Below are 24800 nucleotides of genomic sequence, written 5' to 3' on the forward strand. Positions count from 1 at the left end.
CTCCATCATCCCAAGAATCTCAAAGATTTCGTAAAATACACGTCCCATAACATGTGATTAAATGATAATATAATGTACGATCCTTTATGATTGTATGATAATGTAAAATTATTTTACACTATGAGTGTCTAATCTATTTTTTTTATATCAGGTTATCATTCCAATTATTAAATAAAATAATTTTCTATTCTATTACTTTTTATAATAAATAATAAAAATTAGTATATAGTTTTTAAATTAAATTAACTTTATAAAGACTTATTTTTATATAATTAATTTATGTCCTTGATTTTTTAAAATGACATAACTACTATATGTATTTATGTTGTTATTGTTATATAATTGCACATCTTTTTTCAATTTTAAAACACATTTCTTTAGTATATGTATTGTACATGTCATAAAGTTGGCATATAGTCAGACCACAGAGGCACTCAAACGTGGTTTGACATGGTCTCCACAATCACAACATGATGTTTATAGGAGCAATTGATCAATATAACTCCATAGTGAGATAACTCCCCCAAGGTCAGACACATATATAGACCTACTAGAAATAAGGAAATGTATGGTTTACTAACTTCATAAAGAAATACTTAAATATCTTAGGTTTAACCGACTTGATGGTCGGGATTCCTTTGTAAATATCTCATCACACATTGAACAAATAGATCGAAGATTACAATGAGACAAGATAGAAAAGGAAGGGAGATTACTCATCTAAAACTCGATGAGAATAATGTGTAAAATTAAATTCATACTTTTCTTATGCCACTAAAAACGACCTAGTGCATGTTTGAATTATTATTTAGACTAAGTACAATTTCTCTTTAATATTTGACTTTTTTAGTTAGAGAGAAATTTTATCCGTTTAACTTTGAGAAAAACTCCACTCCATTTATTGGAATTTTCCCTAAGGAAGGATATATAAACAAAAAGACCTCCTATTTGAAAAATACCAGGAACTAAAGATACCCCTCCCCTTCAACTTCAAACAACTCCAATCCACATTTTCAAAGTACCCCTTGTTACTTATGTAGTGAAAGAACATTAAAATTCACTATATCACAATTTCAAACCACAATACAAACATGCCTCTAGTAATAGGAGTCTCGCATAAATGCATGATATTTAAGATTCTATCCTCATTGAGGCCATTGTTAACAGAAAAGAAAAAATAACATTTTTCTTCTTCTTTAGTTAGTTATTTATTGAGATGTAACTTTAGTTTATTTATTTTTTCAATCAATATTCAAATTTGTTCGTTTGCATATAAATATAATTATAAAAGAATAAAATGAACAATAAAATACGATAACATTTACAATTTTATCATCTACTTTAATTCACAATTTTCATTTTAATTTAATTTAATTTAATTTCTTTCTATTCTACCAATGGACGCTTAGTTTTATGAGGTATGTAGGTATTAAACATAAAATTTTACTAATTAATTAAAAAAATATTTATTATAAAAATGAGAACATAAAAAAATCATAACAAATATAATTTTGTGTTTTTGAATAAGTTTATTATTTCTTTTACTTCTTTAATTAATATCTTAATTAACATGTCTTAAATATTTATATTATATTATTTATTCGCAAACGTCAATACGCGTTCCAAAAGTAACAAGATAGCTAGGAGGGTAGGTATCCACAGAAAGAAATATTTTCACAATTGCACTATTCTCGTTGGTTTGTCCTATCTGATTATATATTTTTCTCATTTTCCCATGGGTACTTGGAATTGCAGCAATTACTAGTTTGCCTTTTGCCTGCATTTTCCGTAACCAAGCTAATAAATGGAAGATACCAAAAGGTGTGAACTTTGAAAGCGCATTTACTAGTGTTTACCAACTCCCTCACGCCCCCAAGGCCAAGAAAAGAAAACACACACTTTTTTAGCCTTCCCTCTCTCTCTCTCTTTCTCTTCTCCATTCTCCATTTTTTTTTTCTTCTTATCACGCGTTTGTGACCACAACCAAGTACGAAAGTTGAGATTTTTAGCATACCCATTTCCACACAATGTCCAACAAGTCCCCAGTTTTCCCCATCCCAGACCCCCAACACTTCAGCGACTATGGATTTGACCCTCAAATCAACTATTTCCAGGTCTCTCTCACGGACCATAATGTTACTATTTATTTATTTAGCTGTATGATATGATATGATTCTTAATTTCTCCAAAGCAGGTGTTGGAAGAAGCCATGAAGCACAAGCGCGAGACAGCGAGATCCATAGACTCCATCCACTTCAAGCTCCAGAAGCCCATATCCAAGGACGACTCACGTAGCAAGGCCCACAGGCCCAGGAAGAAGCGCTGGTGGAGAAGCGCCCTCCTCTTCTTCAAGTGGCGCTGGGCCCACCACCACCACAACAACGACGACCACGACATCCACCAGGCCCGGGCCCGGGCCTTCCGGGCCTCAATTTCGGGCCCGGTCTACTGGACCGAGGCCCGAAGCGGCTCCGCCACCCCCTACCGCTCCACCAGCCGCCCCTCCTCCGGGCCACTCGCCGGAACCGTAACGCCGCCGGCGAAGGATGACGTGGACACACCTTACTTGAGTCTTAGAGAACTCAACATGGAGCAACAACAACAACTCCAGCAGAGGATGTCTACCTCGGCCATGCCCATATACTTGGTCACTTGAAAAAAAAAAAAGAAAAAAAAAAAAAGAAAAAATCAAACCAATCACTTATTAGGGTATCACCACTTTCAAATTCATGTCTCATATTGTGTGCAACAAGAAAAAAATATTGGTGGCTGATTGGAGTGGAGTAGCTTGGTTGGTTACATGATTTAGATTTATTATATTTTTGGGTGGGTTTATTTTTATATTATTATTTTCTTTTAACCTAAGAGAAGTAGTTTGTTACTTTGTTTGATTTGATCCTCTGGAGGAAAAGGCTGGATCCTCCTTTTGGTGCTTGTTGCTCACTTTTTTTTTTTGATATCATGCAACTGAACTTGCCTCTCGTGCTAGCTTTTGACCAAAGTTGGTATTGTTGTGAATATCTTAATTGTGAGTATTTCTTGAATTTGGGTCCTGAAAATGAGGATCACATTCACGGCAAGTGTTGTTAGTTAGTACTTATTATTTTTGGTATTATGATCTGTGATTACGGCTAGTTCAAGATAATTTTCTACACGATTTTTTTTCCTGAATAGATCTTTTTTTACACGTAAATCGAACACAAATCTTATAGCACTGATATGGGTTTGTTAGTAATTGTTACGTTAGTGGCATTTACCATTATAGCGCCAAGATTTGTGTCCGTTAAGATGGGGACCCCATCTAACGTTGGAGAGGGACCCGAAGCAATTTGCTTGGGAATGGGGCGTGTGGGACCGAAACGGCAACGTTTGGAGATGTAAAGGCTGCGAATATTGGAGGGGAAAGTGGGTTATTATTTTGAAAAAAGTGGCATATATGATATGCTTGATCCTATTAATGAACATGGAAGGAGGAGGGAAGAAAGAAGGAAGGAGGAAAAAGCCAAATTAATATCCGGCCATAGCATGTGCATTGAAATCGGAAGCCAAGTAGTAATATTATTGATACCTCGTAGATTTGCATGTTAGGTGTAGGCTCCTCTACTATAGTTTTATTAGTTTAATTAATTAGTAGATGTTTTGGTACGTACCAGGGTTGTTTAGATAAAAAAAATTTAACCAATTGGTTGGTTGGTTGGTTGTATAACAAGCTTTCGGAGGCTTGTTAATTTTTTATTAGTAATTAATAAATATAGTACTAGCACGTGATCTCTCAGCAGCTAATACTTTAGTTATCAATCAACTTGTATCAAATAGTTTTTTTTTTTTTTGATAAAATTTCAACAGTTTAATTTTATATATCATCTTAGGTGAAGAGACGTAAGACCCAAATCATAAAAAAGAGATTTTTTTTTTTTTTTTTATATTTCTCAAGTTGGAAGTAGGGTATTCACATATTAGATTAAATTATATCAGTTTTGATTTTATAACTATTAAAGTAAATTATAAATTACACAAACTGATAACTAACATTTTTATTCTCACACATGTATGACATTTTTTTATATACAATCATTTAATAATATAGATTAAAATCATTTTTAAGTTTATGACTTTTGTTAAATTTTAGTTAATAATAAGAATATCTTAAAATGTGATGTTATTATTGATGGGTGTACACACAGGCGGATGGAGGGGGCTATAGGGGCCATGGCCACCCAAGTTTTTAAACCTTTGTAATATCATATATATATATATATATATATATATATATATATATATATATATATATATATATATATATATATAAAATTATTTTTCTCTCTCTTCTTAATTCATTTAGTTCTTTTTAATATTTAATATTTTTATTAACATATTTTATTTAAAGTGAAAATAAGTTTTCTTCATTTTTTACTTTTCTTTATTTGATAATTTTATTTAGTTTCTCATGTATTCTCCTGGCTTTTAGAAAATCACAAGTTTTTTCATTATTGTTGCTAACTCTTCCTATTTTGTGCTATGAGTTTCTTTTATTATACTTGTAACATTTTTCACCTTGCATTTTTATTCCTATGATTTTTTTTATTGTCTAAACATGTAGTTATAATTATTGGCTTTGTCATTGCATCCCAAATGTACGTTATTTTTTGTTAACTATACATTTATACTTGGTTAATTTATCTAAGCATTTATCATGTGTAATTAATTTAATCAAGTATTTTCTAAGAATTTTTTATGTGTGACTCAAGTATTTATTTTTGAAATATTTCAAATAATATACTTTGACAATAATGAAATTTTCTTTTCACTTAATTTAAATGAAATTTTTTTACTTTCTTCTCCTTTTACTATCGGTCTTTGAACGTTTAGGTGTTAATTACATTGTTGAGTAGTATCACTTTTATGTTTAACATAATTATATATTTATTTTTATTCATAAGAAAATATTAGTTATATATTAAATTTCTTATAAATGTCATGCATGTAAAATTTTAAATATTTTTTTAAGTGATGATTTTTTAATATTGGCCTCCCTTATATAAAAATATTGGCTACGTTCCTGTGTACACATAAAAAAAAAAACTGGAGTAATATGATTGAAATTGTTGTTCTGCACTTTATTTAGTTGGGGGGATATTATCGTGTGTTGTGGTTGTGGGTGAGAGGACTATTTTCTTTTGTATCAGCTGAGGACTTGGGCTTAGGCACATCTTGTGCGTAAATCAGTTTTAATAAATCTTTACATTTAAAAAAAATATATTTCTCGTGTATAAGTTTTTATACTTTAAAGTGAGATGATCACGAGTTATCTTAAGAAAAAAGTAAGATGATCATGATATGTACATTTTTTTTCACATACTCGCATTTTTTAATACACATGACCTTTAGTACTAAATCCAATCGATATTTTTACTCCTTAATTGATAAATTCATTTTATAAAATTTCTCAAATAAGTGTTGAAATTTCTTAATCAACATTAGGCTTTATAAGATATTTTACTTTTTCTTTATGATCCAAGAGAGCCTTTATGCGCCTTGCACAAGTATCTAAGATAGTATCCAAAGCTTGGATTTGCTTGTATCTTTATTTTGTTCCTTTGTTTAATTTATAATTTTTTCTTCATTTTAACATAAAGATATTTGGTCTTTTATTTTAAAAAATAAGTAATTTTGATTCAATCATCAATTTTACTAAACGTTTTAATTATTTTGTTTTAGTCCAATTAAATCATAAAGGTTTAAATATTCTATAAGTTTCTATACTTTTACTAATTTTTTAATTAGATTTTTATTTTTTAATTGAGTTTATGTTAACTCATTGACAAGTGTCACAAGTAGTAAAATAAAAGAGAAGTCCGAGTGTCGAGTCCACATAAATTTTATTTCTACTTAGATTGGTATAAATTCAATTTTCAAGTAATAGAAGAGATAAGAAATTGTAAGTGAAAAAATAAGAAGACAAGAAAAATAAACAATAATTTGAATGTGAATGATGAATTTAGAATGCAAATGTGTTGGGGCCTAACATACCAAAACTACTTATGATGCAATGCTAATAATTTTTCTCTATCAGGTGTTATTCCAGGTTTTTATCCGCATCTACTTTGATACTTTATCTTTGGTTCCCTGCATGAAAAACCTAATCTATGTATTTTTCCTCCCAAATTCCTTTGCAAAGATAAAATAGTAAATTGCATTAAGAATAAAGATGCATGAAATAAGCTAAACAAACATTACTCTATTCCTAGACATTATTTCATTTAGATGTCTTTCCCATTTCTTTAGAAACTAATCATTTTTCAATGTATTACCTCCTAAACAGATGCATGAATATGGGTGATCAGACCACAATCAATAACAAGATAGCATAAAAAAGAACAATAAAAACTAAAATTGCATTAAATAGATAGCAGGAAAGAGTTACGTTACAAAAATTGGCCTACTAGGTTCCCAACACTAGAGGTTTAGCCTCTCATTGTCATGAGAGGCTTTACACTTTAGGGGGTTGATAAAGATGAAAGAAGAAGAGAGATGAATAAAGGAAGAGAAGATGAGAATGACTATAGAAGGAGGGTTTTTCCTATTAGAGATGCTCAAGCTTTGAGTGTATTCAATAGAGAGCTCTGAGTCTTGTTGTGTCTTTTTCCTTTGCTTCCTACTCCTTTTATAGGCTTAAGATAGGTTAAAATTCACGTGACCTTGCACTAAGCCCACCCTTCTGGGCTTAGTGGGTATGATGGTGATTACGTGCTTAGCGCGACGACATTTGGGATTAGCGAGTATCGCGCTAAGCCCACCCTTTCGGGATTAGTGAGGGATTCGCGCAAAGCGCGCCTTTTGGACTTCTTCGTAGGCCTTATTTGCGCTAAGCTTGTGCTGGCCACTGAGCGAGTTGGCGTTCTAGGCCTGTCTTGTGCGCTAAGCGAGTTGTCTTGATCTTCAACTTTTTTTCAATGTTTTTTCTTCAAGTTTTTGCATTAATTTTCCTACAAAACACTTGTAATTTTTCTTCTTTTGAATCTTGCTGGTCAAGAATTAAAATGACATTAAAATCCTTATTCTTCCATTAAGAACAACAGTAAAATAGAGGAATTCTAATCATTCTTAGTCAAATTTAACTATCAATTAAACCTAAATTTCACAGTTATCAGTCCTTGAACTTTTATTTTTTTTCGAATTAGATGCCTAAATCTAATTGTTGTTGTTAAAAAATAATTGCATACACCTAAGTAGAGGTGCATATAATGAACTTTGATGCTTCTAAAGTGTATGGTAAGCACAACTCAATACTTGTGAGAGTTTTCTGCAAAGATTGAACAATTGCAAAGCCAAACAATTGTGAAAGAATACTTGAATTGAGTTGACTAGCACATGTTAAACTTTTATAAAAATATCTCATAATTGACTTAGTTGGATACAACACAATCCAGAAGCCTCAATTCATTGTCTGGACATCTAATTGAGTGTTAATGGATAATTTTTCATAATGACAATTAGATAAGGGATCCAATTGGAAAAAAAGTTCATGGACCTAATTAAAATTTTGACTAAAGTATGGAGACCCGCAAATTAATTTAACCAATCATAAATTGATAAACCCAATCTATTCACTTAAGGTACTATAAAAAATTATTTAATTAATTAAAATAAAAGAAATAAATGTAAGTAAAATTGATAATAAGATGAAAATCATGGATTTTCTGAAATTGAGAGACTAAATATCTCTATTATGAAAAGAAAGAGAAAAATTGTGATTTTAACAAAATAAAAGAGATTAAAATTATATTTAAGCCTATTTATTTTTCCAAAAAGATGATTAAAGTAGTATCTAAAGGTTGAATTCACTTGTAAAACTATTCAAATTAAAAGAAGACACTAGAGTAAGGGTTAACATGTTATATTTCTAAGATATGTATTATCAATGATTTTAATAGAGTCACATTGATAATATAAAATTATTTTACAGTGTCATTTAATAAAAAATTATTATTAATATAATTTTAAAGATATTTATTCTAAAAATCAATATATTATCTTATATGATACACTAATCTATAATTAGATGATAATATAAAATTTTAAGATATCACCATTAAACTCATTATTAATTATTATTATATATTCTGTTCCTTTAAATAAGTTTTTAACTTAATTTTGCTTTATTAAATTAGCCGAGACAATGTTGACTGCTGAGTCGCTAACTGTTGACTATTTAGGGCTGACCATCGTTTTCGCCGCACTGTCTCGTGCCGTTTACTACTATTAAATTTAGACTTCATAATATACACTTCCAAGCCTATACCTTTGAATTACAGGTTAGCTTTGACCTCACATTCAAGGGAAAAAAAGGATAATCACGGGAAATGAATGGTACGCTACTATGTTATCTCATTTATGTGTTTTTACTGTTTTTTCTCCACATTTTACGAAGATGACATTTTATAACTAATACTTTAATGTGTGGATTAAATAATATATAAGTATTTATTTTATAAAATTAAAATTCACAATAAATTAATATTTTCAAAAATATATTATATTATAACAAAAATTTATAATGAATATTTTAAATAAATAAATTGTATTTAAATTTATAATAAATAATTTAAAATTATTATCTGAATATATTTTTAATTATTGATATTCTTAAAAAAAAAACTATTGAAATTTAATTAAGAGATAGAAATAAAAAAAATATAAATAGAAAACAATAGGTGATTCAAAAGATTAAGTATACAAATAGAGATAAATAAAAGAAAAAACATAATATGAGAGAGAGAGAGAGAGGAGTATTGGAAGGATGGGGGCATAGAGGGTATCACACAACGCGACTAAAGCGACAACAAGGGTTAACTCCATATTTTTTTCTCAAACTTTTCAGAGGATCATGGGGAATCAAATATGTGGAACATCTTTAGAAAATGGGGGGTGCATGGTACGGGACTTATTTATCGCAAGAAAAAGAACAAAAACAACGTTAAGATATGGATCCGTACGTTTTGAGGGATTTGGAAGGGAAGCTGGAAAGCATTCTGATAGGCGATAGAAAACTACGTGTGAATCTACCACGCTAAGCAAAGATGAGCCACTTCAACAGGAAAACAAACATTCCACTTTGGAGGAGAAGTAGTATCTAGCGGCACAATCAAATCGTAGACAAGGGATGTCCTTATTCTTAAGTCCTTCAACAGGGTAGGGTTGGAACTACTTCTAGAGTGTGGAAAGGCTAAATATAGGGTCGAGGACTGGAAAAGTAGGGAAATGAAAGTCAAAGAATCACATCTGGAGTGGCTGAACAAGTGAATGGTGGGGAGAGAGATTACACCAACCGCAACTTATGGTAGATGTCCAAGAAGCTTTTCTTCTGGATACACAACTATAAGGGAGTATTACTCTCTGGTGAGGAGGAGTACAATCTGATGATGGACATCTTTGAAGGAGAAGATGCATGGTTAGAGAAGTTATTCATATCAGTTGTGCCTTGGTGTCAGGAAGACGTTACTGAATGCAGATTTGCTTGGCTAAGATTCTATGGGCTTCCTGTAAATGTATGAAATGAGGAATGTTTCAGGCACATAGAAAAGAATGTAGGTTCGTTATATATAAACTTAAGAGACAATTATCGTCTTGGCAGCATAAATACTTTTCATTTGGAGGGAGAATATGCTTGCTAATTATGTCGGTTTTATCATCCATTCCCTTGTTCTATCTCTCATTTTTTAAGGCTCATCGGAAAGTTATTATTAACAAAATCATATCCTTACAGAGGAATTTCTTATGGGGCGCGAAGGCGGAGGAAAGGAAAAAGGAGTGCTCTCATATATAGGGAGGAAGGTGGTCTGCGTATAAAGGATGTGGAGGTGTTCAACAAAGCATTGTTGTCTAAATGGATGTGGCGTTTTCTTAATGAAGAGGAGGCATTGTGGGTGAAGGTTATTAGGGAAAGGGGGACGAGGGGGTATAGGACGTTATAAGGAAGCCAATAACTTCATCTTGGTGGAAGGATATTAGTAAAGTGTTGGGGTCAGGCGAGAGCATAAAATTCTGGGAGGATCCTTGGGTGAATGAGGTACCTTTAAGGGTGAGTTTCAGTGTAGACTGTATGGGTTGTCTCTTCAAAAAGATGGGTTTATTGCTGAGTTGGGTTCTTGGGTGGGTGAGAATTGGAAGTGATCGCTTCTTTGGAGATGAAGTCTTTTTGAGTGGGAGTCAGATATGCTGGGTGTTTGGGCAATTGTGATTTGGTCTTTGTGGTGGCATCGAAATGACATTGTCTTCAAAGAGGTACGTCCCAATTGAGCCAGTCACGGATATGATCACAGTGAGATCATGGCTATGGCTTAAGGCAAAAGTTAAAGTATTCTCATCATCTTTTTATTCTTGGTCTCAACAGCTCAATCAAGTACTGTACCAGTGCTAAAAACTAGTAGCTGTTTTAGGGGTTTTAGAGATGAAATTGTCTTAGAGCTTGTGATTAAAATAACATTTGTTGGGTGGGGTGATTTTGATAGGAACATAATCTTTGACTTGGTTGGTTTGCGTGCACAGTTCTTGATTCCCTTTGTTTTGTAATATACCTATAAAGTATGTTATACTGTTTTGTTGGAATCATGGATGTGGCCAATTATCTTCCATGCTATGTAAGGACTATGTCGAGTTAAATTACTTGGGGCCGAATGACCAAAAGGGTAATTTCCTTTTGAATTTATCAAATGAGACAAATTTTGAATTAATACCAAAATAGGAATAAATCGCAAGATTTTATAGGACATTTGGTTTTGAAGTAAAAAAAATTGTTGATTTTGTTTTTTTATATGCCATGACTTCAAATTTGTTCTATTTTTTATTTTTAAATTACTGATATTAACAAATAAAATTAACTTAAAATTGATCAAATAATACTAAATTATTTTTAAATATTTTTAATTAGTTTTTACATTTATTATTAAGTAAATTAATAATTTCATACAAAAAATTAAAAATAACAGAAAATTATTTAGTAATAAAAATAGTTGTTAAAATAAAAACAACATAAAACATTAATATAAAATGAAAAATACAAATTAAACACAAACATAAAATTGAAAATTAGAAACAATATACTATAATTATGTCCTTCATTCTATACCATGAACATTTCTTAAGCCTATTTGAAATTTGTTTGTCCTTCTCATTGTGTATATGACTAGTGACTGGCCTTCTTGTTATGTCTGGTTGCTTCAAATGATCATACATAAAATATGAACTCAAATATTGAGGTCATTTATCTTCGCTAACAAGGAGATGAAAGTAATTGTTGATAAACTTTGTAAATATTTTTCAACATTTATTCAAGTCATTTATTTTTTATTTAAATTTAAGTCTTTTATTTTACATTATTTTTCTAATTTGCAAAATAAATAATAATTCTTAACATTAGTAACAAAAACATAAAAAATATTAAATAAAATAATATAAAATAAAAAATATAAAAAATATATTAAATAAAACAATATACAAAATATAAAAATATTAAATAATAAATAAAATGATATACAAAATTATAAATTAAAACTAATTTAGAGTCATCCAAAATTATTATTTTTTTAAAAAATTTAGCACGAGCCATTAAACGTTTTACAACTTCAAATAAATAATTAAAAAAATGTAGTGACTTTGAAGCCGTAAAAGATTTTACGACTTCATATAAAAAGAAACTAAAATCATTCAGTTTTTACGACTTCAATCAAAAAAGAAAACAAAGTCGTCAATTTTTTACAACTTCATAACCAAAAGTCGTAAAAATCGTATAGCTTATTCTTATTTGGATATTAATTCAAAATTTACCTCCATTTGATAAATTCCAAAAAGAATGACCTCTTTTGACCATTAAACCTTACCAGGGAGGGAGTTTTCTGTTGGTGTCCATTATTATAATATATGGGACCTTTGTAGCGACTTTCTATTATTTCTTTTGGTACCTATTTTATTATATATGGGTTTTTGCTGTAAAAAAAACAAAGAGATAAAAGATGGTTAAGAGATAAATTTTTAGTGTGTGAAATGTACATCAGAAAAAAAGGAAAAACATAGAACATGAAAAATATTTAATTGAGATTGAGAATGACAAGTGGGACACATACTAATCTCTTGTCAACTGCTTCGCGCGTTGAGACGGTTGAGTTAAAATCAACATTATACTAGTACGAGTATTTGTTATGTGAGTATGTTAAATAAGCAAGTATAGGAAAAAAATCTAGGGAAAAATGTGTTTTTCAGTCAAATTTCGTCAAGGTATGTGTACTTTTTCATATTGATTCTTTAACTTTAAGAAATATATATTAATTTAGTCCCTTCTAACTTAAAAAAATGATGGATTCTTTGAGGAAATTAAAAACAAAATTCACATTTTTTTTTTAAAGTTTAAGGACCAAATTTAGTATGTGTTTGTGTCCGCCTTATTTTTGCATTGGAACACGCAATTCTTCCATTCAACGTGTTTCCAAACACACCCTTGTTATGTAAGATGTATCTGTGCCAATACAATTGAATTGATCTTTTTAACAATTTCCTTAGAGCAGAAAAAACAATTAACAAAATCATTGTCATGTTGCTATGTGCAAATTGTAATTCATCTGCTATATTTGTACACTTACAGTTTCTCTGTGGGAACTTTGTGAAGTAGATAGCTCTGAAGACCTTTTTTCGCGGTTTCTTCTTTCCTGTGCAAGAAGAATTGCACATTTACAGGTGAAGTACAGAAGAAGCACTCCAAGAGAGGACATGATGACAAATTCAATGACAATGATTGATCCTAAGGCTGTTGTTTGCCACAAATAGAATGAGCTTGTAAGTCATAGAAATAAAATACCTGCATTTATGCTTCTATTTCTGATAAACTGATTATGGAAATCATGTAACTATACATTATGATAAGATGGACTCTAATTCTTTTAAGTGCCCATGAATTGGAAACTAAATGTTTCTATTTGTTTCTTGAAATAATATTAATAAATTTTATCAAATCCTTGCTGTGAACCCTAAAGCCAATAAGTTTTAAATTTTGATAAATCCTTCAAACTCAACTATGCTTATGAAATCTGTAACTTACTGTGAGCAAGAAATGAACTCATTGGCTGTTTTCTCATCAAATTAACTATAGCTTCAGTGTATAATGGCATTGACATTCCCTCTGCACAATCTGGATAACATCCATAGTTCCCCATGTCATTTAGTGTCAATGTTAACACAGCTCCACGCTCACCTCCCTGTATGAAATCAGAAAAAAAAGTGACAAGAAAAAATCTCTGGTTTCCTTGATACATTCTACCAATATATTAGTATTATTGCCATAACACTGTGCAAAGGAAACTACAAATTTATTTCATTCCAATTTCACTAAATTTGGTCTTGAATTAAAAAAGGTGTTATAGTTACACAGTCACGATTTATATAATAACAGTTTTAGGCATTTAATAAACTTCTATGCAACCTTTTCTTATTGTTTATTCTTTAGGGTGCTTTGGAAAGTAGATACTGGTCAATGCCACCTTTTTTAAAAAAAAAATGTTTCTTAGTCAAATTACAGTGTTTCCAAAATTACACTAATTAAAATACTGAATTTATATACAACTTATAATCCTTTTTTATCAATGTATCCAAACCTGTGCACCAATCTACTGAGCAGTGTGTGGAATTTATTTTTTCATGAATTCGTGATGAAGGAACGGAAGGTAGTGCTTCTGCTAGCCATAAAGCTTTTGTCTATGATTTTACATATAACTGGTGATGGGAACATTATATTGAAGACCGTGATTGGTTCTCAAACTTCAAGGTAAAAAACTAAAAAAGACCACTCACATGATAGAATAGTTGCTGCATAACACTATTGCAGTCATTGACTGTGCCCAGAAATCTGATTCCATGAGCTTTGACAATAAAGTGCTTTGAGATAGTAACATATGTCTGAAGAGGCTGCCACTGATAATTATATCTGTGCTTCAATTCAGTTGTGTTGATCAAATGAACTGGTAGGTTTGTTACTAAGAATCCATCATTTACTTCCATAGAGAACGTCACAAAAAAATGAGCCTGACCACCTGATAAGACCCATCAGCAGAATGTTATATGGAGAGGCATTTACTTTATCAGATTCCAAAATATTCAAGATATTTATAATTTATGTCATGATGAAAAACTGTCAGACACAAACTTTAGGATCTGGAAATGGACAATAAAAAACTCCCTTGCTTTTCCAAGAGATTAAAAAGCTACTAACCCTTACTAGTCTCACTAGCTAAATTAGAGTACAAAATAAGCTTAAAATTAAATAGTTACTATCATTACAAAGGCATATTTATTGGAAAAAATCCAAGTTTCACATTGGATAAAAATAAAGTCAAGATAAAATATATAAGTGAACTACCTTTTAGAATTGAGTTAGGCCTAAATAAACAATTATTAAATCTTGACTGTATAACCACTAATACTACTCTACCAGTTTTTCGCTTTAACAGCTTTTGCATCTGATGTCTAGATATTTATGACTTGACATCACAAGCCTCTGGATTTGATTATCCATGCATTAAATGACCAAACAATAAAATTTAACAATTTTATTAATAAGCTTAAGTCAACAATGTCTTATAATTAAGAACGGTGGAAGTATATACCAGGGAAGGTAAGAAGGTCGGGATCTCCAATGAAAAAGTCAAACTTGTCTTTCTCTTGGTCAAAGATAAGGGTCTCATCTTCATTACTCTTCAATATGATGAAGTATGGGACTCTAATAAATGGAGGGTCATTAATAGGATCAACAAATATTGGAACACCTAATGAATTCACCCCATTCTTATTCCTGGCAGAGACTTGAATGGTATCTCCACCATAAAAATTTTCATTTCTGGAGAACAAAAAATATCAGGATTAATAAGAATAACAATAATAACAACTATAATAGATATAATTGAAAAACAAATTTATGGCACAAAAATGCCTTGAAACTTGCCACATTGTTGATACCAAAGGATTCATTTACTTACTACAACTCAGTCATGTGAAGTTACTTCTTAGACCAAACAGAGTTGGACAGAGAAGACTAATAAAAACCAAAGTAAAAAGGGCAGATTAGATGGAGGATAGTTTTATCAAGTTAGAGGTAAGAGAGGGAAGGAAAAAGATAAATTGAATTGGAATTTCCTAGGATTTGGTTCATGACAATAGTACACAGTGATATTGTTTGATTTATGTAACTGCCTAACTGGTACCATCTATTAAGAAAAGATTTTGATGGTTGTTGATAGTATTTTGAATCTATAAGCAGATGATAAATTATTTGTGACAAAATGGTCATAACTCTGTAAACATTAAACATGTTGCCAAGTGTCATCATCAAAGTGCAGTACAGTTCCATGAGGCAGATATACATAGATACTTTCTTTCTGTATCACTGGAATGAACAAAATTTTCCAAACAAGAGCATTGCTTCAATAAATTTAAACATAACAAATATATATATATATAAAAGAAAAATACCCAAGATATTGAATTGACTGAAGCGCAAAATTAATTACTTCCACAGAGCCTTCTATTATTAAACTGGTTGTTGTTTCATTTCCTGAATAAAATGTAAGTTTGCTCCACATTACTTGCCCAAATTGCATTGCCACTGGAGACAGAAGTATACTTCCAGATTGTGCACTAAGATTGACAGAAATATTCTCCTTTGGATTTGAATAAGTTAACTCAAACCCGGTGAAACCACTGCAAGAATGGCACAATAAGATCATACACATAAGGACATTCCAATTATAAAGTTCATAAAAAATATTTATATATATGCTGCTTATACATACCCAAATCTAGGGCTTATCAAATCTTCTGTTGCTTGCAGTTGATTTGGAACAGAAACAAACTGAGGTGGAACATTGAGAACAGATATGTACATGAAAGCAGTAGCAAGATTTCCATTTATATCAGAAATTGTATACCAAAAGGAATCGTTTCCATAATACCCTTTATAAGGAGTGTAACGAAAGATCCTTCCATTCTGCATAAGTGAACCATGATCTGGCTGAAAAAATACAAAAGAAACAGTGATTCATAATATTCCTGATGCATATGAAGACAAAGATGAAAGTAGTAAATAGTGTGATTTAAATTACTAATTATTAAGGACTTCAAGCATATCTCTATAAAAAAGACTTAGAACTGTAATGCTTAAACAGCTTGTCACAAGTATAAGCAAGTTACTATTAATTATTCATCATGCAGTAAATAAATATTGAGGTTCATATTGACTGTATTGCTAGAACATCAAAGGATAATTATGATTAGGATCTTTCTACTGGGAAAAGTTAGAATCAACATAGAATAACATGAAAAAGAAGGCTAGGAGGAGGTTTCAAAATGAAATGACAACATATCTTACTTTTGAGAATTCAACTATACTTGCTTTATCACCCGCAAAATAATCATTTGCTAAGGCATCAAGGGCAATGGACTGATCCTCCCAAATAGATATTGTATCATTGTTAGCCTTAGGAAAATATTCACCTGTAAGTTATCAAGAAAAAGAATCCTTAAATAATATTCTTTAAAAAATAAATAATAAAATAGAAATATGTATTTTGATAAGAAATTATTGCATGGACATGAACCACCACAAGTATGTGGTTTCTGCCAAATGCCAATCTTCATGTGACAGTCAAAAATTTTAATTTACGAGAAAGAGTTAATTCAATTCGACTATGTGTCATGGAAATTAGCCACGACCATAAGCATGCCGTTCTCCATTTTGGCCATCCACCTAGAGTCACTATAGTAAGTTTTTAAAACTTACAAATGGTTAAATCGATATATTTTGACTAAGTCCGAAAATCGGTCAGATAATAGAAGGTGCATAGAAAATAACTATTTGAAAAATATTGATTATCTCCCCTGTTTATGTTTGGAAGAAGGAGTTTGGAGGATAGCAGAAATCATGCTTAATTTGTATTTTTTAAATTTCAAGAATTATAAATGTTTTAAAAACTGAATTGATGACCGAAAGATTATAAGATAATTTCTCATTTTAGAAAATTCTGAAATAAGGAAAATGTTTACTTCAAATGAAAAATTTGTCCTCCCCTTTAATCTTAGAAAAGAAGACAAAAAAGATTGACAACTTGATCTTAGACAAAGCAATAGCCCCTTTGACAATAGTATATCCATCTATACCAATATAATTATGAAGCATATATGTAACTTTTTAACATTAAGCAGCATACATTCCAAAATAATAACAATGATAAAATCCATAAGCTGCATGTTGTTTGTACTTACAGCTATACACATTGATACTGAAGGGACATGACAAGAAACGCTTGCCATCAAAGGAAGCACAAATCTCGTAAGTGCCAACATCTTTGGCCATATAGCTGCAGCTGTATGATCCATCCTTATTATCCTTAATGTCCAAAGTTAAAAAGCCTGAACTATTGGTAGAAGCAGCAATCTCCAATTTCAACCTTGATTGTTGTGAGAGGACAGGATTTAAATATGAATCCACAAGCTGCACAACTATTTCATTTTTCGACAGCTTTGGCACCTTTGAAGAAAACCTCACAACACTTGACAGGGAAACATTTACTTCACCTGCAGCAAGCCAGAGGCAAACTCATGAAAAGTGTTTGTGAGCAAAACTATAAATATATGTGAAAATTACCGAGCAAAACTGAGATAAACTATGAAATAAAAATATATCCTATGGAAATATTTTGAACTTGAGTTAAGCACTCATGAATCTTTTTATATTTAACCTACTCCTTTATGCAGGAATCTTCTAGGCTTGAAGTATGGATGATGCAATGCATGCTACTTTGTGCTGAAAATTCGATTTTTATTTAAAAGAATGAGGACAACACCAATTGAACTCTATCCCACTTGATTATAGAGGCACTGAAGTCATGTCATAGACCAAATCAAGAGGTTAGTCAAATGAGTGAAAATAAGTGAATACATTATATCTAAATCGCTTATCATTAGAAGCTATAAAACTTTGATCACTACCATCCTTATTAAAAATGGAAAATTAGTAGCTATGAGATCATGTTAGATTTTATGTTAACACTAAGTGAGATTAATTGATGTTCCCTAATGGGTATATAAACTTCACTCTAGTATTTGATGTAGACTTTTCAACACACTTAATTTGATTACTGTGCAAATAAGTAAATCCTCCTTATTTAATTCACAAAAAAAAGGAGGGCATACCATGAGATCAAGTGCAAAAAAAATATATTTTTTAAGGTTTAAATAAATTTTTTGTCTATGTAATTTAGTGTTTTTTTTTTCATTTTCGTCACTGCAAATACTTTTTGTTTTATTTTTCATTTTTAAAATACTTTAAATAACACTTTGAATAATAAAAATAAAATACATTGAATAATAAAAAAATATTATTTAAAACACTTTAAGGAAAAAAAATAAAACAAACATATTTTACAAGGATTAAAATAATTTTTTTTCTGGAAACAAAAATGAAAAAAATACTAAATTATAGAAAAAAAAATATTTATACTTTTTTCTTTATCATTTCATGCATCATAGTACCTGCTTTTACCTCTTTCCTGAATGAATGTCCCTCATTCAATAATACGTTCCCACAATGTATGTTAATATCATAAAAGCCACTTTTTTCTGGTATGTATTTCACATGAAAAGCACTGGCCATGACAAAGCTCCCGCTCCCATTAGGCTGAAACCATGGTGAGATCTTATTAAGAGTCTCAAGTATTAAATTGTGCACCAAAAATTTATGTGTGTCTTCCTTACATTGTTGCCAAGCTCTATTGAAGGTGACGGGGCGGTTTCCATGTGACTAATTCCATCATATCTCACTCTTGAAGCTATTGTGCTCGCTGATATGAAGATACAATTATAACAATAAAATTACAATAACCAAATACATAAAAGAATATAACAAGAAGTTTATCTTCGAAAGTACCATTATTGTTTAGCATAGGATATATGATTGGTGAAGCGCTGTAGGAGTCATTTTCTCTTAAAATTTGTACTTGAAGTATGTTTGCTTCAATAGGGGAAGGATATTGATAGATGTCATTCAAATAAACAGAGAATTCTGCCTTTACACCAGCTACTGAATCATTTAAACCAGATCCATTAACAACACTTTTAACACCATCACAATAACCTATTTGGAAAGGAACATGAAACTGAAATTACATTTAAATGAAGAAAATGATAAAAATCAAAGGATGAAATGATTATGCAAGAACAAAATGGAAGAAATAATGTCACAAAATCTAATGTAGTTTCTAAGAGATTTGACATGAAACTTTACCAATAAAAACAGTATAAACATATGGCATATTGGAAATGCTTTTATCATGCTTGGAATCATATATGGTCAGCAGGAAGTTCCCTGGCTCCAAATTGCTAAACGAAAACAACTGAATTCCAGCATCCACTTCCTCAAAGTGAAGATCTGATATCGGTATTGACAAGTTTGTATCTCTTTCAACAACTTCAGAATCAAAAGGATACAGTCCAGAAACCAGATTTCCATATTGATCTAACTGATGTATAAATATTTCCATCTTGGAAGCCAATTGCCATGCATGTGATTCAATGTTCCATTTGGCGATACAGTTAGAGACATCTATAGTTCCTGTTATTTGAGGGAGAGAGATGTCAAGCTATTATAGATTTTCAAGAAGTAATGAAATAATATATAGAAGAAGCAAAGAAGCAATCCCCATGCACGTATGAAGTTGTAATAATAAATGGAATTCAACACTATGAATTACAATATACTCATCATTAATTATGTCAGAACATTGTGTGTATCAATCAAGCTCAAGCATGTACATATAGGATATATCAAGTAGTCCATTAGTCCAAATACGGTATAAAGTAATTATCATTGAAACAAAAGCACACAACCTGGATTAACCTTCAATGGCAATGGAGAACCATTCAAGGTTTGATTTCCTCCTTCTAAGCTCAAGAAGAACTTTCCCGCTATCGTCACAACAAACTCAATGACTACATAATCAAACTCATTCCACCCTATGTTAGAGATATCTGGAGCACTTGCAACAGAACCATTTTCATGCAGCACATACAACTTAAAATCAGGCAAATAAGACACTTCAGACGTCTGAGAGATACTGTTCCCAAATGCATCTTTAAGGAGTACCATGATTGTTGCTTTTGAACCAGCTTCAAATTCATGTCTCACACCCTTCCATGATGCAACACATAGAGATGGGTACATGTTCCCTTCATTAGGACAATAGTATCAACTATCAAGCATTATTATGTGGCACATTAAAAACCAAAATAACCTAAGTATAAACTAGAATGGATAAACTGATCTGCACTACCATTTTGCAAAACAATGGTGTTTGTTCGAGAACCAACCTTGACTAGTCTAACGACATGGATAAAATAGTGTATATAAATAGAGGATAATGTTTATCCTAAAAATTAATTTTTAAAATTGAATTAAGTCCAAATTAAAATTATGAGATGGTATTAAAGTTTATCCTACCAATTGTTGGAAGACCTATAAAAAATGTGTCTAGAAGAAGCATAATTTTGTTCTCACTATGAAATAAAGAAAAAAGTATTATGTGTTTTTAGACACATTATCTTGATGCTTCCACCTGTTAAAGATGCATTTTTTTAACTTTGATTGTCGACTCAAAATTTTTAAATTTCTTAAATTCTATCATGAGGACTTAAAGGAGTCATTTCATAGATGTTCATTCTTGCAAATTTATGTCTAATTTTAGATGTGAGACGTGTGTGTTAAAGATCTTACATAAACTAAACTAGCAATATGACCAAATTAATTGGAATCAACCTATTCTTTATAAATTAGTTTTGGAGTTAAGTTAAACGTAAATCTGAATTCTAAGCATATTTTTCTTTTGCTCTTAAAACAGCGGAATCCTTCAAGTGATTTACAAGGGTAGTTAATTTTAATTCCCTTAATACCTACCAACCTAGTACCTAAGTACCTATGCATCATTCAATTCTAGTAAACAAAAGTTTAAAAAAGTAAACCTGGCTCAACTTGGAAATGCAAAGAAGAATCATCAACTTTATAACGATCCTCGCTGATGAGTACATTAAACAATCCAACCCTGATGGGGGTGAAGGAAATCTTCCACTCATTCGGGTCTCCTTTGAAATCTGACAACACGGTAGACACGTAGGAACTGTTCCCTTCCTTTCCATTCACGGTTAGTGTGGGGTTGAAAGTTTTCCTGTCAATCTTATCAGCGTTCTCAAGCACTTTGACTTTGATGGTTGCTGTGTCACCGGCCAGGAATGTGCCCTTGTCATCCCACCAACTAAAAGCGAATAGGGGAAGTTTTGATCTGTCTGTTCCCAAATGCAAGAAACAAAAACAAAGTAAGGATTGCGCAAGCAAAACTATGCCTATTTTCTTTTAAAAGATGAAAAAGTGTTGCATGATTTTAAATTGCGGTCCGCAATTGTAACGTATTTTGACACTCCACAATCACATCATAACTGCAATTGTGGTCGCATCAACCTTATTTTCCCACAATGTAAAAGTTTTTTTTACTCCCCGCAATTTAAAACCATTTGCTTTATGATAACACCTGAAGTTGGATGTTCAGAAGATGAAACTGCGAAGAAACAGAGAGCGGAGAGTGAAATAAAAATGAGTGTGCGTGCTAGGATCACCATTTTGAGAGAAAGAATCTGAGAATGATGAAAAGGGAAATTCATGAAGGACACTCTTTGATCGGTTGATAGCAGTTTAAAGCAGTTTTTGTTATACTCCCTCGTTAACTGCACGTCATGGTTTTAAATGCACAATCGCAATGTATCAGCCACAATTTCCCGTAACTAATTACCCACAATATAAAGGTTTTCTGATTCAGCCTAAAGCAACCGCAACCACGATCTCAATTTAAAACCATGCTGCAGGCTCTCTTAGAATGTAACTGCCACACTAACTGCACACAACTACAGCTCCTATACTAATTTTCGTCTTAATTTACCGGGCAATTGTTATCTTCTTTTTTTCTACTTATTATTTTTTAATGTTGCTTCATTCTCTTCTTACCATTGTTGCTAATTACTATTTTTTTACTTTGGTTGGCTTAGACAAGCACTGATCAACAACGTCTTTTAGGGAGTGGTGGTGTCTGACAGCAACCTACAAAAGAACATGTGCTTGCCAAGTTATCAGGAACTGCATGTTGGTACCATACCTCTACCAAGACATGCTACCACATTTTTGCTTTTGCTTGTTCAATTGTTCAAGTGCTTACGATGAAGTGTTTTATTTTTGGAATTACGGTAAAAGAAAAGATATTGCATATTTTTTGTTTGCTGACAGTTCTCATAGGACATAAATTTAACTACCTTTTAATTATTATGCAGTCTTAACAACAATTCAAAGTTCTAATCATGTTCAATGTTCACTCAGCGATGTAGTGTCTTATTAGTTATTAGCATGATAATTACACAAGGCTGGTGTCTTATTAGCATGATAACTACGCAAGGCTGATGTGCACTGAAGTTTTTGATGGATCTTTGTGGTTCAATTTTTTTTACCAGTGTTAGTACTTAGTAGAGTGCCTACATCCTTATTGTTTCCAATTTCTTAACTACATCTTTTTTAGTATATGGTGTAATAATCCTCACATCTCTTTCAGTGCATTCGTTTCCAATGTTTTCTTAAAATATTTTCTTATATATACATCAATTTGTCAAATATAGTCTTTTTTTAGATAGCACCAAGCACTAATTGAAATCCCTCTTTAATATTGAATTTGGTGTTACACTTTACCATGGATCTAGGTCTTTTAAGCTCAACCATCTTAATTCTTGTGTGGCTTTTCTCATCCTTTGTCATTATGGAACTTGATATATAGATACTTGATCTTGGTTACAAACTTGTTTCAAATGGATTAGGTTCAACAAGAACTAGATTCTCATATATCACTATGAAAGAGTATGTGAATATATTGAGATGGGAAAGCTTGAGGAGTGTAGCAACAGTACTAGTCTTTGAGAAAGAAAAATGCTTTGCTTAACTCATGAAAATTACTAGCATATAGGCGTTGAAGGAAGATATATGATAGTAAAAAAGTTATCCTTTTTTTTTATCATACAGAGGTATCCAGGCAAATACAAAAATTTGATTAACCAAGTAACCAATGAGAAAGCCATCTAAAGTTTGGAACCTTACCCTACTCCGTTCCCACTCCCATGATGGGGATATTTTTTGCCTCGTCCTTGTTTCCCAGCTCATCGTGGGGATCTGTGGAGACCCCGTTTTACATTAAAAAATGTCAAAAATTATAAAAAAATATAATTTTTTTTGTTTTATATCAATTTTTAACAATAATAAATTTAAGGTTTAATTGCATGACTTAAAATACCAAAATAAATCAATAATAATAGTAATAAAATCACACAAGCATAAATAAATAAATAAATAAAACAAAGGAAGAACATTCAACAGGGGAAGAAAAAGGTGCAACGAAGGCTTCCACGAGTTCACGACTGAAACAAACAGTGAAGAAGGAACGGTGAAAGGAACGGTGAAGAAGCGAAGAAGTGAAGAGGGTGGAAACAGGGTGAAAGGAACGGTGAAGAAGCGAAGAAGTGAAGAGGGTGGAGACATGGTAAAACGGTGAAACGAATGAAGAAGTAAAAAAGAAACAAAAGTGAAGCAATGAAGAAGGAACAAAGATGAAGAAGGAAGTCAAGGAATGAAGTTTGAATATTTGATGCAACATTTTAGGGTTTGGATAATGTTTGTGTCTTTTATGACTTATGAGATATTACTTATATATATGATAATTTTATTTTGTATTTTTTTTACTAGTAAAATACTATATTAACTCTTATATTTATGTTATACATATTATAAGTTATGAGAATATATAAGTAAAATTTTATACATGCGGGAATACAGAATCTGCAGGACGAAGAGCATAGTCAAAATTGCTTGAGTCCCCGTTCCCGTCCCCTAGTTAGACATATCCCATACAATCTTATGGTGAACATATTTTTATGTGCCTTTGTATAGTCATGCTTACAACAACTAATCATAATAATTCGTACCTATTACAATATGTCATGTACCTTCTTCAAATTACATGGGTTAATCTCTATTCTTCACTTATAATGTTATACAACATGCACTTTACAAAGGCTTTTCACACACACATATATATATATATACACACCATGAACATACGCTTCACCTTTAAAACAATCAACAGAAGAAGACAATTTCAAAAAGCAATTAACAACCAAGTGGATCGATCGACCATAGGTAGCATCTATATATAACCAATAACTTGCAACAACAACTAATTTATTATGTGGTGCTAGATATTAGTGGGATTAATATCTATCTTTGAACTGAGGTAATGGGCTAGCTAGGCCCCCATATATAATGTAATTGGTTACAGGTGAGATAGACATATCTCTCTTTTACAAATCCTGAAGCGATTATTCAATTGGACTTTGGAGTAGTAGTGATGGAATTAGCTTAAACGTGTGTTCCTTGTCATTCATGGCGAGGGGAGAGAGCAGAAAAAGGTGTCGGTTGTTCGAATTTTTCAATACAATGACCAAGATTTTGGGACCGAAGGGGTTATCTTGTTCAGTACGACTAAATGTTCAAAACCATGAGGGATGTGACACTTGGATACGTTATCATTATTCCTTCCTAACAACCACAAATGCATAATAAATGTTAACATCCGATTGGCTTGGGAAGGTATAGAATCCCATCTCAGTGCATGATATTACAGATTAGA

At 31.5% G+C, this 24800-nt stretch overlaps 2 protein-coding genes across 2 annotated transcripts; one reads left to right on the forward strand and one right to left on the reverse strand.

Moving 5' to 3' along the window:
• Positions 1 to 1734: 1734 nt before the first annotated feature.
• Positions 1735 to 2881, forward strand: LOC100786266 (uncharacterized). The gene is made up of 2 exons (XM_003534791.5): positions 1735 to 2114; positions 2195 to 2881. The coding sequence occupies exons 1-2, from the start codon at positions 2028 to 2030 to the stop codon at positions 2654 to 2656; spliced, it is 549 nt and encodes a 182-aa protein (XP_003534839.1). The 5' UTR covers positions 1735 to 2027; the 3' UTR covers positions 2657 to 2881.
• Positions 2882 to 12613: 9732 nt separating this feature from the next.
• Positions 12614 to 23653, reverse strand: LOC100786794 (protein GAMETE EXPRESSED 2). Its single transcript, XM_041005255.1, has 14 exons — positions 23544 to 23653; positions 21052 to 21341; positions 19924 to 20262; positions 19322 to 19648; positions 18942 to 19171; positions 18571 to 18733; positions 17302 to 17613; positions 16409 to 16533; positions 15834 to 16051; positions 15514 to 15741; positions 14652 to 14881; positions 13840 to 14078; positions 13091 to 13247; positions 12614 to 12799 (listed from the first exon to the last, which is right to left on the reverse strand). The coding sequence occupies exons 1-14, from the start codon at positions 23651 to 23653 to the stop codon at positions 12618 to 12620; spliced, it is 3150 nt and encodes a 1049-aa protein (XP_040861189.1). The 3' UTR covers positions 12614 to 12617.
• Between the last annotated feature and the right edge of the window lie 1147 nt (positions 23654 to 24800).

The sequence above is a fragment of the Glycine max genome, chromosome 9 (assembly GCF_000004515.6).
Source record: "Glycine max cultivar Williams 82 chromosome 9, Glycine_max_v4.0, whole genome shotgun sequence".
NCBI lineage: Eukaryota > Viridiplantae > Streptophyta > Magnoliopsida > Fabales > Fabaceae > Glycine > Glycine max.